The sequence below is a fragment of the Haliaeetus leucocephalus genome, unplaced genomic scaffold (genome assembly GCF_000737465.1).
Source record: "Haliaeetus leucocephalus isolate CR32 unplaced genomic scaffold, Haliaeetus_leucocephalus-4.0 Scaffold156, whole genome shotgun sequence".
NCBI classification, from domain to species: Eukaryota; Metazoa; Chordata; class Aves; order Accipitriformes; family Accipitridae; genus Haliaeetus; species Haliaeetus leucocephalus.
Genome location: NW_010972592.1, coordinates 1,752,007 through 1,766,247, shown reverse-complemented (window position 1 = coordinate 1,766,247; position 14,241 = coordinate 1,752,007). Strand labels below are relative to the sequence as shown.

General features: G+C 37.0%; 1 protein-coding gene across 1 annotated transcript in view; it reads right to left on the bottom strand.

The window, feature by feature from the left end:
• Positions 1 to 14,241, bottom strand: part of IARS2 (isoleucyl-tRNA synthetase 2, mitochondrial) — a gene marked incomplete at its 5' end in the record, with an annotated part of 29,399 nt that extends 15,158 nt beyond the window's left edge. The window contains 12 exons of the mRNA XM_010562160.1: positions 5,652 to 5,812; positions 6,831 to 6,982; positions 7,192 to 7,282; positions 8,179 to 8,348; positions 9,949 to 10,064; positions 10,441 to 10,531; positions 10,617 to 10,726; positions 10,825 to 10,874; positions 10,959 to 11,107; positions 12,177 to 12,333; positions 13,396 to 13,518; positions 14,071 to 14,241. Of these exons, the coding sequence (XP_010560462.1) occupies positions 5,652 to 5,812; positions 6,831 to 6,982; positions 7,192 to 7,282; positions 8,179 to 8,348; positions 9,949 to 10,064; positions 10,441 to 10,531; positions 10,617 to 10,726; positions 10,825 to 10,874; positions 10,959 to 11,107; positions 12,177 to 12,333; positions 13,396 to 13,518; positions 14,071 to 14,241 (1,541 nt within the window). The remainder of the gene's footprint in view (positions 1 to 5,651; positions 5,813 to 6,830; positions 6,983 to 7,191; positions 7,283 to 8,178; positions 8,349 to 9,948; positions 10,065 to 10,440; positions 10,532 to 10,616; positions 10,727 to 10,824; positions 10,875 to 10,958; positions 11,108 to 12,176; positions 12,334 to 13,395; positions 13,519 to 14,070) is intronic.

Here is a 14,241-nt window from a genome sequence, read left to right as displayed (position 1 = left end):
GGAACATTTTACAAAAAGCAATACATAACATTATTTTTCACTCCTTTTCAACAGGAGGCTCCATCTTCAATTCTTCTCAAATACACTATCAGTGTAATTTTAAATTACAGATAACTAGTTGTCTTCAAGTGAATATTTCAAGAGCTCCCTCCACAGTCTCAGTGCCTCCTGTTACTGGCCAAGTCTTACCCATGGAAGTCACCACCAGAACAGAGAGTAGTTAAATTAAAAAGAGGATGATTTACCCTAAAACGTGCTTATTACCACATAAGATGTTAGTGCATGTTCAGTGATTCATGGAAGAAGCAATTCTGTGCTCAGCTAATGGCTCTGTCATCAAATTAGAGCCAGAAAATTTTTCTAATCAAGACTCATACCCATAACCAGTATAAAAAAAAAAAAAAAAAAAAGCAGCTACCAGCATGCCCTATAAAATAAGTAGACAATTTAAACAGGAACTAAGCTTGTCTTCCACATAACTTTTCCATATTGCAAATGCAGTTCAGTGGAGTGACATAAACTCTAGTGATTAATTCATTTTCAACCTATACATTCTTAAAACATTCAACAGGTATTTGATGATATCCGTGTTTGTAAGGATTTTTAAAAGGTGATAAATCCAGCTGCAGACCAAAAGTAACAGCTACCTTGGACAACACATAGGAATATACCCTTAACAAACAAATGTCTTCCAGCAACTGTCTGGATTCAGTTTGATCACAGCAGAAACCTCAGTTTGTCAAATGTTCTAAGCTTTAAGTAAAGGAGATACAGCCTGAAGTGCCACCAGTTTTCCAACATTACAACTGTTAATTGCAATGACATCTCTCCTCAATGGAAGAGATAATGATTAAGGTCAGGCCTATCACACAAATATTTGGAGCATTAACAAGGGGGAGGATCTGAAACACTGTGTTAGTGCAAACTGTATTTACCTGTAGTGAGCATGAACTGCTCTCCTTTCCATCGGAGGCGGGAGGAGGGACAAGAAGGAAATAGAACCTTGCTATCAATCTCCCTTGGGAAACCATCATAAAATGACTAATGACTGCCTTCATTTACAGTAAGTAAGTATTGCCAATGCCACACAACAGTTGTCTACCATTGCAGATACACCATTACTACAAAACATACTGTGGACTAACCTTTTACCAAGTGTATTACTGTGCAATGCAAAGGCTTATATTGTTAATTCACGAAGGGCAGAATTATTTTAAAGACATGTTTTCATGACTCATGAACTAATAGATATGATTATGCTACAGATAAAAGTTTTCAGACAACTAAAAGGTGGTCAGATTTGTGTTATCAATCACTTACAAGAAATAAGGAGTCAGTGACTGTGAAGTTAACTTGTTACTGACCAATATTCTCAAAATTCTATCATAGTTTCGAATCAAGTGGAAAAAAAAATTTTAGCAGTGCAAGTTTTTTTCATTATATTCAGTTTCCCTACAGAATATAAGTGAACATTAACAGACAAGTATTTTATAAGAGGAGATAGTTAAGACCAAAGATTTACAGGATACCATTTCAACAAGTACTTTTTCCTTCTACAGTTTGAAAAAAAAACAAGACAAACAAAAAAACCCCAGCCTGTTCCTCTAATCTTTTCCCAGGATCCTTACGATAAACCATTACCACAACAGAGAGAAATGAATATATTTCAGGTATCCGTATTGTAAGGAGGAAGATTTTTGCAAAGTACTTTTATGTGAGGTGCAAGTGAAAACCACCTTTCTCAAATAACTACTCATCACTTTATAATCTGTAGGCTTCAACGTAAGCATGATAATTCACCGAGTTAGCAATAAACACCATTGTAAAACTTTGCCCTGTATTCATACACTATCTAGAAGAACTTGCATTGCGTGTCACTCGCTACGTTTTAACACTGAAACCTCTACGGCAATTCACGCTACCATGACACCAGCCAATCACTCTGAGGTCTGATATTGATTACGCTGAACACTTATTTAATGTGTTAACAGAAATTAGGTGGCATTAAGATATAGTCGGCAGGAGAGGAATACAGTGCCTGATGTTCTCTCGACCTCTTTTCAAACAACAGTAAAGAGAGCAAGTATCTTCTTTTTTACATGAACGTTGATACTGCTGCAGTAAGTATTTAGGTTACGGTAAGCTGCTATTGCTTATAAGTCACTGAAATGTCTTAATATTTTAAAAAGCAAATGAGAGCGCAGGGTAGATCTACTTCATAAACAGGCCGGAGTTTTCTTTGTCAGAAATTTAAGTTACTTGTTAATCACAGAGAAAGGGACAAAAGTCCTCAGGCATTAGAATAACCTTTGCAATAGTACTTATTATTACCAGTATCTGAACAGTGAAATTCTAAAGAAGATATTGCATGAGGTCAGATTAAAGTATGTATCTCACATTTATTATCTGGTCTGAGCTACTAGTGGAATTACAAATCTCTCGTTTTACTTTTGGAGCTCTTTCTCTCTTCTCTTCCACAAGTTACAGAATTTCCTAGAATCAGAACTTTTTGTCTCAAAACCTATTAACTTTTGAAAGTTGACAAAACAGTATAAGCGTTTATTTGTGCATGTATTCTATTTAAGGTCTTTTTTCTCTACTCATGCAGAAAAATTGAGCAGAATCTTACCTCCATACTCTTAATGAAAATGGCAATAATGAAAAAATGTTCTCTCTTTTCTCTCCCTCTCATATAGGGTTTTATTATTTTATAATAATTTTTAAACTCCTGATTGCAATATGATGTGGTATACTCTACATAAAGAATCTAATCATCACTAGCGTGTTAAATTTAGAACCATAGACAACAGTGTCATACAATCAAATGTCTTTTAGGTCTATGGGGAGTCACACCAGCAAAGGGGAAAGACTCATGGAGATCTTGCATCAAACTTGCTGCTTACAAGATTACAGTCTAGCTTTTGGCTTTCAAGTCAGAAAGACAGGATTGTCACTGTGGGAAAAATATTCTGTTAAGACACGAGCAGTTGCATCTTGAAAGAGCACCTTTCCGCAGCCTTTCACATGGCAAATTCTGGGGAAACTTTCACTTAACAGAGGGAAACAGCTGTTTATTTTAGGGACTTTTTTTTTTTTTAAGTGTTTTCACAGGTGATACAGAAACAGGATCACTCAAGATCGACCATTGGTGCTCTCAAATGTAACAGCAACTCCATGTGGACTACACTGACTTCCAGTGGAGATGCTGTTACTTTTGATAGCCACTGAAAAACTCCATAGCAGCTGCTACTGGAAACACGTTTATCCAGCATTTTAGGTAAGAAAACAGTTTTTGTTTAGAAATGCAAGTTATTTACTGGTTTTTTAATGATATTAATTATTCACAAAATCTGAATATGAAACTTAAGTGTTAGAAATATGTCAACAACCTACTGTGATTATGATTTTCAAAATTATACTGTAAATGCAACAAAGTATTTAGGCTTAGGTGTTTATTTCAATAAGAACTGGTGTCCAGGAAAATGACCTATGAATTGACAGACTGCTTTCTAAATTTGCCTGTCATTTCTATAGGCCAATATTCTGTGCACTTTTCCTATTCTTGTTACAGAAGTTTGCTATGGCTAACTTTAAATATTTAATGAGTGTTTTAAACTTTTCTTTGAAAATTTCACCTCTGCTGTAAAATATGATAGAAGTAAAGAGTACTGACTATAAATAAGCATCAGAAGCTGTCAGTCAAATGAAATAAATCTACTTTTCAAGCATATTGGATGTCTCTCTTTTTTCTCCTAAATGTCTCTCTTTTTTCACCAGATCAACTCTAACCAAACATGCCATACTGTCACTTTGTTCATTCACCTACATGGGTGACTACTAGGCCAATAGCTACACACAAAGGTTGAGTTGTTAAACTGTTGCAGAGTTTATCACATCAGAATGCCCCAATTGCCTCATATCGTACAGCTCCAGCAATAATCTCACACAGCTCAAGCACTTACTAAAGACATTCAGGCATGCTTTTTAATACAGGTCACTGGCTTTCAAGGTAATTTTACAATAACCTGAAGGAATTCCCATGCATCCCTCCTTTCAAATGCTTTCTGTACCAGCTGGGTCAGCTCCTTTATGTTCTGAAGGAGCTATTGCTTCATGGTGCCCTTCCCGTTTGACTATCAACTGCTAAACTGTTTTTCATTACACTCTTACTTTGTTGTTAAACTACACATTTAACAATTTTAAGCAAGTGCAAGTAACACACTCAACCCTACTCTGCAGATAGGCTACAATAAGTATTCCTTGGAAAACATCATTTTATGTGAACATACACTTACTTTTTAATATGGTAACAATCTTTGTAGGTAAAATGATTTTACACCCCACAGAGCCTCCATCCATTTCCTGATGTGCGTCAGCATGATTCAGGTACTACAAACGACTACGGTTATTGTGGTCTTTTCTCACAGTTATTGCCTACTGAGCAAGAGTCAAAGTACATATCTGTGCGCCTACACACCCAGTCACACTAGGTGAAGCTAAGGACTAACTGCTTAAAGTCCATTCCCTGCTCTCCACACCCTAAGCCTCACCTACTACTATACTTATGAGCTCAGTCCAGCCTCTGGAAAACAAGCTGGACCCTCTGCAGTATATTTATTCAAGACCAGAATAAAAAAAGTTCTGCAACACTACTAAGTTCACCTCCAGCTATGCAATCTTACTACCCATAATGAATTTGCACAAATGGTTGTAAGGTTAAGATGTATAAAATGGAGTTACACTGGCATATCTCAAGACAGAAAACAATTATGGAAATGAACAATGAACATGGAACTCCACAATACTATTTTTATGAAATCATGTCTTAGAGGATATTCACAATTGAAAACCTCTGTCTCCTGAAGGGGTAAAAGCAGAACTCTATTACTCCTTAAAAGACAGAAAAGGATCATATTTGGTTGAGTTTTCTTGTTTTAAAGCACAGCTTGGATTTCCTCCACATTACATTTAAATTCCTGAAATGCAATCTGGAACTCCTGAAATTCAGTGTTTGCAATATTTGGACACTATTAACCAAAAGATGGCAGAATAAGGCTAGCATCTGAAGCTTTAGACATACCAAACCATATAGCTAAAGGTCACTTACTTACATTTATTGAGGCTGGCTCTTCAAAAACACTAATTTCATTTTGAAACAAAGTGCAATTACTTATTCTGCAATCAATTTAGTTATTCAGCTTCAGATAATCTCATTGTCACTTATTCAATAGCAAAAAGCTATTTTGACAAAATACCTGTACTGTTCAATTTACAGTGCTACAATTACAGTTGCAATCTATTCTAACTACAACTTGCACTTCACTCCTTGCTTAAACATAAAGGCCAGTGATTACTGCCAGCTCACTTAATTTGAAGATGAGGAATGAAAGCAGCAATCAGTATCAAGGAGACTTTTCAGGTAACTTAAATATCTAAGTAAAATGATTCCTATTACTTACATACAAGTCACCTTCAGGAATGAGGTTTTGATTGTTTTAATTTATAGCTGAATTAGTTCTGTGTATAAACAATTACAAGTAAAAGCATGTATTCATACTTAAATAGTTAGAAGTTTTATAATATTGTATAACTGCAGCACAACAGACAGTGCTCATTCTTTCATTTTTCAGTATATAAAGCTAGACAAATACCTGTTTATCAAGCATTCTCCTGTGTTCTTCTGATAAAAAACAGGAATCGGAACACCCCAACATCTTTGCCGTGATATACACCAAAAGGTCCTTCTGTCTAGCATTTCGAGCATTCTGTTTGCTGCAGACGTAGGAATAACTTTCACTTTTTTCAGCACTTCCTATGAAGTAGACAATGAATTGTTGAACATGCTTGAGCATTCAGACAAACACTCTTTATGCTACCAGTAAAAAAAAAAAAGGTACAGGTCTACACTCCCACTCCCAGTATTGAATAACATGTTCTCGGGCAGCTGTCACATTTGCTTTGTTTACTTCACTGCATGTTGCTCTTCAATAACATATTTCGAACGCTGTATATACTGTACATTTCCCCAAAGAACAACCAACGCTTTTTTGCCAGCTCTGATTGTCTAGCAGATGCACCCTTAAGCAAGTTAGAAATGGCATCTGTATGTCTATCTGAAGTTTAATAGCTCATTGTGTCTTGTGCTGTTGTTTACTTTGAAACCCCACTTTGATATATGCTGCCTGTATTAGAGAGTGTGGGCAACCACTCGCTCCCAACCCTGCTGAATAACCATCGTATTTTTCTTCATTCTAGATAAAGATGAATAAGGAATAAACACCTCATGCCCCACTTAGAATGAAATCACTGTTACCCAAGACAGCCTAAGGTGCTGGTCTGAGTTTTCTGTGTGGATGTACATAATTTCAAAGTGCACTGCATATTCAAAAAAATATGTTTTAAAGTTATTTAAATTAGGACTGTGGCAAAACTAATAGGGGAGCAAACAAAGATGTCAGGCCATCCAAGGCCACCATAACAACAAAGGTAATTTTAACAGTGATAAAATTGTCTCTTCTGTTTTAATTCCTTGAAACATTGTATTTTAAAAAATATTTTGGGGAAAATAATTCAGTAGCTCTAAGAAACTTAGATCTCCTGTAAATACAATGAACAAATATGTCAGTCAATTTATTTATCATGGATTATATCAATATTGACAAAAACCCAATAACAATCATCACTTCTACAAATAATTAACACTTTTCAACTACTGTTTGTAAACCCTAGAGAAGAACATATTCTGGAGTGAGCTATAGCAAGATAGTTTTGCTGATTCCAAATGGCATCAGCTGTCTTTAAATGTCCCATAAGAAAGCAAAATTATATACCTGTGCTGTAGCCTTCACACTTGCTGTGTTTACAAACCATTGTTTGCTGGCTCGAATGATCATTGGCTTTTTAGTCCTCCAGTCATATGGGTAACTGTGCACATATTTCTCCTCTTTTAACAAACTCCCGGCTGCTTGAAGCATCTGAATGACTGAGAGAAAAAAAATGAGGCAAGATTAAAATCCAATTTGAACATACTGCTACTGTTAACCTCAATTCATTCCTTTTCATGATCAATACATAGTAAGAAGTGCCTGTACCTCATCCATATTCAAAACGTGTTCAGTTTATACCAACCCTCAACATATACCTGCAGGAATGTAACTGATGAAGTAACAAATCGCTACATTAAATACTCACCAGCTTCATTCCCCTCTTCAAGGACATTCTTGTTTTGAAGTTCAGGACCTGCAGCTTCAGTAAAAAACCCACCTTCATCCACAAGGCAATCCTTAAAACAAATATGTTAATCATGTCAATAAAATACCATGTGGCAATTAATTACCTTTCTGGTATTCAAAGTGAGTTAAGTACTCTGCCGAGTAACTACTTTTCTGATGAACAGCAAAGTATGTTATATTTAAGTACACTTTGAATTTAGTGAACTGCAATTTAGTAAACTACCAGGCAAGTGAATTTTACCTATCAGAAGAAATAAGCACCATTATGTTTGCAGATATACCACAACTGTCTTACATCAAGTCACTGGTTAGTATTTCAATGACTTTTCAAATTAACAGTGAAAAACAAAAACAAACAAACCCCCAAGAAAAACCCTACCTCCAAAAATAAGAAACCAACCAGAAACATGAGTATAATCAGGTTTTGGAACATCTCAAGAGTCACCTCTTTAAAAAGGTAAACGAGAAAAAGAATACCCTGCATCTCTGTTTCCATCAAACACAAACTGATCGTGCATAACTGAACTGTATTTATGTATGTGTTTAAAACAAGCTTTGCTGAAAAAGAATAGTAATAATGACCTACATAACTGACGATTTACTGGTCTGCAAGATACAGCATTAAAAGCCAATTCTGAGTACTGAGAGCCAATATCTGAGAACTGTTGTCTGTGTTATCCTTTAAAAAACAAAACCAAAAACACAGAGAGAAAAGAAACTGGATTCTATTCTACGACTTCCCTGTAACCTTTAATTATCAAAAACTTCATCCTTTTATTGTGATACACACTTTAAGGTTAGTCCTGCATCCTTGCAGGACTTACACTTATGTGAATGCTTCAAAACATCTTCAGGTTCTATGCACAAATTACAACAATCACTTTAGGGGCACATGATCAAACAGTTGCAGGAAATCAAGAGCAACAGCTGAAAAAAAATAAAGTACCGTGGGTAGCTGATGGTGGGAAGCTACGCTGTAGTCTTCCATACCATGAGCTGGGGCTGTATGAACTAGTCCTGTTCCTTTTGCCATTGTCACATGATTTGCAGGTAACAGAGGAGAGACTCTGCTAGGAATTGTGGGATGAGCACAAGAACCATCTGCCAAATCTACACCTGGGGGTGCGAAAAAACAGAAGAGAAAATAGAGAAACAATTAATGCATTCAGCTTCTTCAGCAGAGAGCAGAAATGGAACAATTGATCCGCAAGTGTATGCACGGGATACTGTTTGGATGTACTACTACTTTATCTCATTTGTGTGTCCCTGTCCAAATGTTTTCAAATTCTCTGCATTGTTAACCTTGCATACAGGTTTGGGGTTTTTTTTCTTTCCTTTGAAGAAAAAGCTTTTCTTCTACTTTAGAAAATGGTATTCCATTAGTAGTGACATTCCACCTAGAGACACTCCATACATTCCCATTCCTTGGAGACCACTATCTCAGTGTTCCAGAAACAGATCTCAATAACGATTTAGTAGGCTAAAACCCTTGAATTCGGGATCCATTCCTAGTTCTGCCATTAAGTAGTTATATTATCATGAACAATTCATTTAAATTCTCTAAATTACATACAGAGAGTACAGCACAAATGAAGCTAGTGACAATTTAAGATTAAAAAAAACACTGAAGAAATCTTAGTAAAGCCTTGCTGAAACTGGCCTTTGTTGAATGCTTTCTTCCTAGAAGGAACATGTTTAGGAACTGCTGTCAGACAGGTAGATAAACAAATACAGAAAGGTAACAAATACAACCAATTACTAAATATATGGGAAAATAAAAAGAACAGGTTCTAATATAAAATTTCTTTTCAAGAAGGTCTAAGTCTACTGTTGTACATAATCTGCAAATCATGTGATTCAAGAAGGTGGAACCTTTAAGAACACCTCCAGGTAATTTTATCATTAGGTAAAAACACGATTATTAAGCAGAGAAACGGGTAATTTTCTTCCCTCTGAAAAAGAGGGCATGGAAAGACACCAAAACAACCTGAAGAGAAGATCAAAGAAACCACCATTCTCACCTCCTTTAGGTATGCCTATTTCCAGCACTAAATCACTGACAAAGGCAAACGAATAAAGCTCACAAATGACACATTAAATCCGGACTCATGACACCGCATCAGAAGTCTGTCTATTAAGAAATATCACTATGCAGTTTGTTAGGATGCAAACTGAACCACTTTAGTTTGTCTGTAAAGACAACAGTCACCTACAATACCTCAACATTCTTCATGTTTATGGCTTAGGACACCTTTCAACGATGAAAAACTTGAAAAGTAACATAACATGACAACAGCAGCTGATAGTGCTACCAATTCTGCCACACTAGGCAATTTCAATAGTTTTCGTGCAATTTAGCACTCAGGCAGTCAGCAAGCACACTTGTAATTAGCTCTTTGTTCTCATCAGCAATGGCTGAGAACGACAGACAAACTGCATTCAGCGTAATTAAGATTTTGATACTGAACAGACTTCCACTCTGTTTAAGTTTTCCGAGTGTGAATCCAGATTTTAAGAAGTACTTTGAAATCTATGGATGAAAATTTGAGCTACAATACACCAATACAAAATCTGACAGACTATTACTCCTCTTTGTACAATTTAGTGAAGCATATTCTCAAAATATAAACAAACTTAATAATACATCAAAACTGAAGCAGTTTTCAGACACCTGCAAGCAAATTTCTAAGCAACTTATAACAATATTAAAACCTACCTTTACACGTTGACATAACCTCAAACTGCCTGTCCAAAACAGCAGCTGTAGATTCAACTCTATCTGCTGCTAGAATGAAGTGTTCACCAGTAGTTGTACATTTCACAATTGAGTATCTACAATGAAAATATATATTTGTCATACTAAATAATTACAAACACCATAAAGCTACAAATTGTTTAAATGCTCCATCTCTAAAAGCAAAATACATTTTAAAATCTACATGTCCAATTCACTCATAAATTTCAAAAGAATTTCAAGATAACGTAACATCAGGAAAAAGAAATAACTTAAAAAATAAAAATGAAAGCAGAAATTAATATATTAATATAGAACAAAGCTTAAAATTGTGTCACTTAAATAAAAAACCAAAACAAAACACAAAAAAAATGCCTTAAATAAAAAGTAATGGTAGTCCAGAACATTTTAACTTTGCTGATAAATGTTGATAAGGACTGATGCAGATCACTGAACCAAGTTAAAGACACATACGCTGAATCCGGCATGTAACAAACTGCTTGATTTGCTGGCACAGTCCAAGGTTGTGTGGTCCAGACTAGCACGCTAGCAGAGGATGATCCATCTACAGATGTAAATTAGAAGTACTTTACTTAAAATTCTAACAAAAATAAAAGCTATCAATCTTTAAATCTATACAGAAGTCATACCTATCACAGAAGTCAGCTTAGGTGGTGACTTTAACAGGGGAAATTTCATATACACAGAACGACTGACATGCTGCTCATTGTATTCAAGCTCTGCTTCAGCCAAGGCTGTTCTGGGTAGATATCAAACATAAGTTAACACACTTGAACGTGAAAAGCTATTGATATCCTTGCTAAAATTTTGAGGACAAAATTGTAAGTTGATTCTTACTTTGCTGAAGGGGACCAGAACACAGGTTTATAGTCCTGATAAATGAAACCCTAGAGGAAAGGGAGGGTAAAAAAAGTTAGGAGAATCGAAGCTCATGACAAATCAAAACACACTTCAACAAAAGTTCAACATACCTTATCATACATTTTATAGAAGACTCTCAGCTGGTTTGCTTCATACTTTGGATCAAACGTACGGTAGCAGTTAGCCCAATCTGCCATTACACCCCAACGAATGAAGGCAGATTTCTGCTTCTCAATTGCTCTTTCTGCAAATTCTCTAGCTAAAGGGAATAGTTCCATTAAGCACATGGTTTAGCCCACTAACATCGAATCTAATACCATTTAAAATGTGCTACTGATGTTCAGCCTGAGCTGAACATATTGAAACTATGCACTAATTACTGATTTGTATTAAATAGATTATTATGGCTCAAAAAATATATATTTCAGAGAAGTAGTTACATAAAATGACTACAAAGAGTAAAAAGATTCAGGAGCAGCACTTTTTGACTAATATGGGGACATAAAGCACAAATGTCTCTAGAATATAAACTTTCTTTTTAGGGAAGAGGGGAAAAAATATTTAGTTATGAAGAATAATTTCTCAAAATGCATTCTCAAATAATGTAAAATAGAGTGAAAGTTAACCACCTCTGTTGGTGCTGATCCAAGCTTTTCAAAGCAACATGCATCTGAAAATAAGTTAGCCCATTTCATTGCTGCAATTTCAAGCTAAAGCAGTTTAAATTGCTCATTGCAGCTGAATGTTGATGTCTTTCAATACATATGGTATTTGAAATTACTTTTTCAAAACAGTTTCCATATAGTGCAGACTACGCTCCTCTGAAAGGATCACCCCTATAGTTTTGTAGTATTTTTTAAAAACACAGTCAACAAGTGCATTCCTACTTACGATATTGAGCCAAGTGTCCTACTGAAGCCTGATTTTTATATGCAACTTTTTAGCTCCTAATCAAATTCAGTCTTCAAAAATCAAAAGGATGTTGATCTGATAAATACCAGTTTCATGCCACTACGCAGTTAAGCAAAGCAGAAATCCAAATCCTCTGACATACTTCTGTTTTTTTAAACCCACAGTCATTACTACGCATATTCATTACAGCAACAAATTAAGCCTGTGTTCAATTATCCCATTTCATAAGATTGCATTGTACTCAATCTGCTTGGAAAACACATACAGTGATCATAGAAAATGTCACCAATAGGTAATAGAAAAGCCCACAATAAAGTATAAAAGCTATATATAAAGCATAAAATACAAAATATGAGTAGGATGTACAAATACTTAAGCCAACTTTTTCTATAAAGATATTGCAAACAGTAGTTTACCTTTCTGTCGAATTTCCATTGGTGAAAGATTTTCAGCTCCTTTGACTTCTGACAACGCCTTCAACTCAATTGGCAATCCATGACAATCCCATCCTGGCACATAATGTACTTTATAACCTCTCATCATGTAGAAACGATTAGTGATGTCTTTCAAAATCTGAAAAGACACAAGGGTCTGTTATCACTTTAGCTCCCCCATGTGAAATAGCTACATTATTAATTAAGATGCTCCTATTTAAATAAAAAAAAAAGAACCAAATATAAAAGGCTGCACAATAAATTTACATTTAAGACTGCGCATTTGTGATTTTTCTTGCCCATCATTTTGTATTTTGGCAGAACCTCAGAGGACCTCTGATCAAAGGAATTCATGTTCAGTGTAACTGAAAGATGCAGTTTATAAGCTTGCAAGACTTGAAGTGAACAAATCCTACTTGCTCTTATTTTAAAAACATTAAGCTGGATCTACAGTGTTGGCCTAGTGCACATTACTGGGTTTTGGTGTAAGCAACAACCTACCAAAACTTGCTGTTTTCAGAAGTCCAAGCTTTGGCGCTAGTACGGTAAGAAGCCGTGGGTCACATTTTAGTCTTTCCCACTTTGTAGCATATATAATGCTGTCATTCTCAGGACTGAATCTAAACATAGCCAAACATACTTAGGAGTAATATTTCAAAGCTGAAAAAGCCATCAATATTTAGTCATAAAATAAATGCAATAACAACTAACAACTAACACAACTAACTTACAAAATACTCAAAGGGCAAAAGAATAGCAAGGCACAGCTCAACTGTGCATTACAGTAACATTATTACCTATACACATATAGAAATAGACATTCACCCACATGTGTACGTGTGATATGTTCAAAACACAAGTAAACTGCGCATTTAATATTGCTTAGGAATGAATTACAGGCTGGACTTCTCTAAAAAGATGTTCTCTTTTTACTGAAACAATTCAGCCTCATAAATGAACACTCAGCATATAGGTACCATATACTGGTATATGGCATTTATGTCATGGTATGGTATCGATGTTGCCATGGCATCATGTGGTATCTATGTAACCACACCACTTGCCTTTTAAAAGCCCTGTCTGCCAAAATACAGAACACTTTAAAGTGTTATTGATTCAAATGGGAAAGGAGAACACACAGCACATTATAGGAAGTGTTTACCACTTTAAAACAGTAGAGTATGAACGGGTAAATATTTACTTTATTTAACGCATGGCCAACATGAGGGTCTCCATTGGCATAAGGTGGTCCATCATGCAGACAAAATTCCTGCTTTGCCTTCCTTTGCCTTTGCCATGAATACAGTTCTGAAAAACCACATTTCTGTAGACACAACAAGAAAACACCTAAATCATCGCAGGTCTTTGCACTTCCAAGAAGTCTGGGGTTTGGCTAGATGGTAGAACATGTCATAAAAGCAAACAAGCACGGAGAGTTTACTTTCCTAACTCTGCAACAGAAGGCGTTAGTAGTCCAAAAGCATTAAGAAGCCCGAGATCGGGGTAATACTAAGCCCAACGTTATTACTCTGACTCTCCGCGATCAGGAGGGTCGTTACTCTTTCTCCACACAAAACTGCAACACGCTTGAGAGCACCCAGGCTAGAAATAAACAACCAAAGCTCGCCGGCCCTCCAGCTTTCCCCGACCGCGAACTTCAGCCGGCCTGGCCAGGCACCCGCCAAAGCCCAGACCTACGGGGAGGTAACGGCAGCGAAACCCGGGCCCGAAACAAACCTCCCCCCGCCGCCCGGGCCGAGGCTCCGCCGCCGGGCCGGGCCTCGCCCCCAGGGGAAGCCCCGCGCCCCTCTCCGGGCACACACACACACACACACACACCCCCCCGGGGCGAGCCGGCCCCGGCCCCAGCCGCTACCTGCTGCGTCTCCAGCTCGGCCTCGGGCTGCAGCCGCCCCGGCAGCTGCGCGGGGAAGCGGCTGCGCGGCACCAGCACCGTGTCCCGGTACTGGGAGTCCTGCCGGCTCTCCGCCGCGGGCTGCCGGCTGTCGGCCTCCGAGGCGGCGGAGCGGGTCCAGCCGCGGGCGAC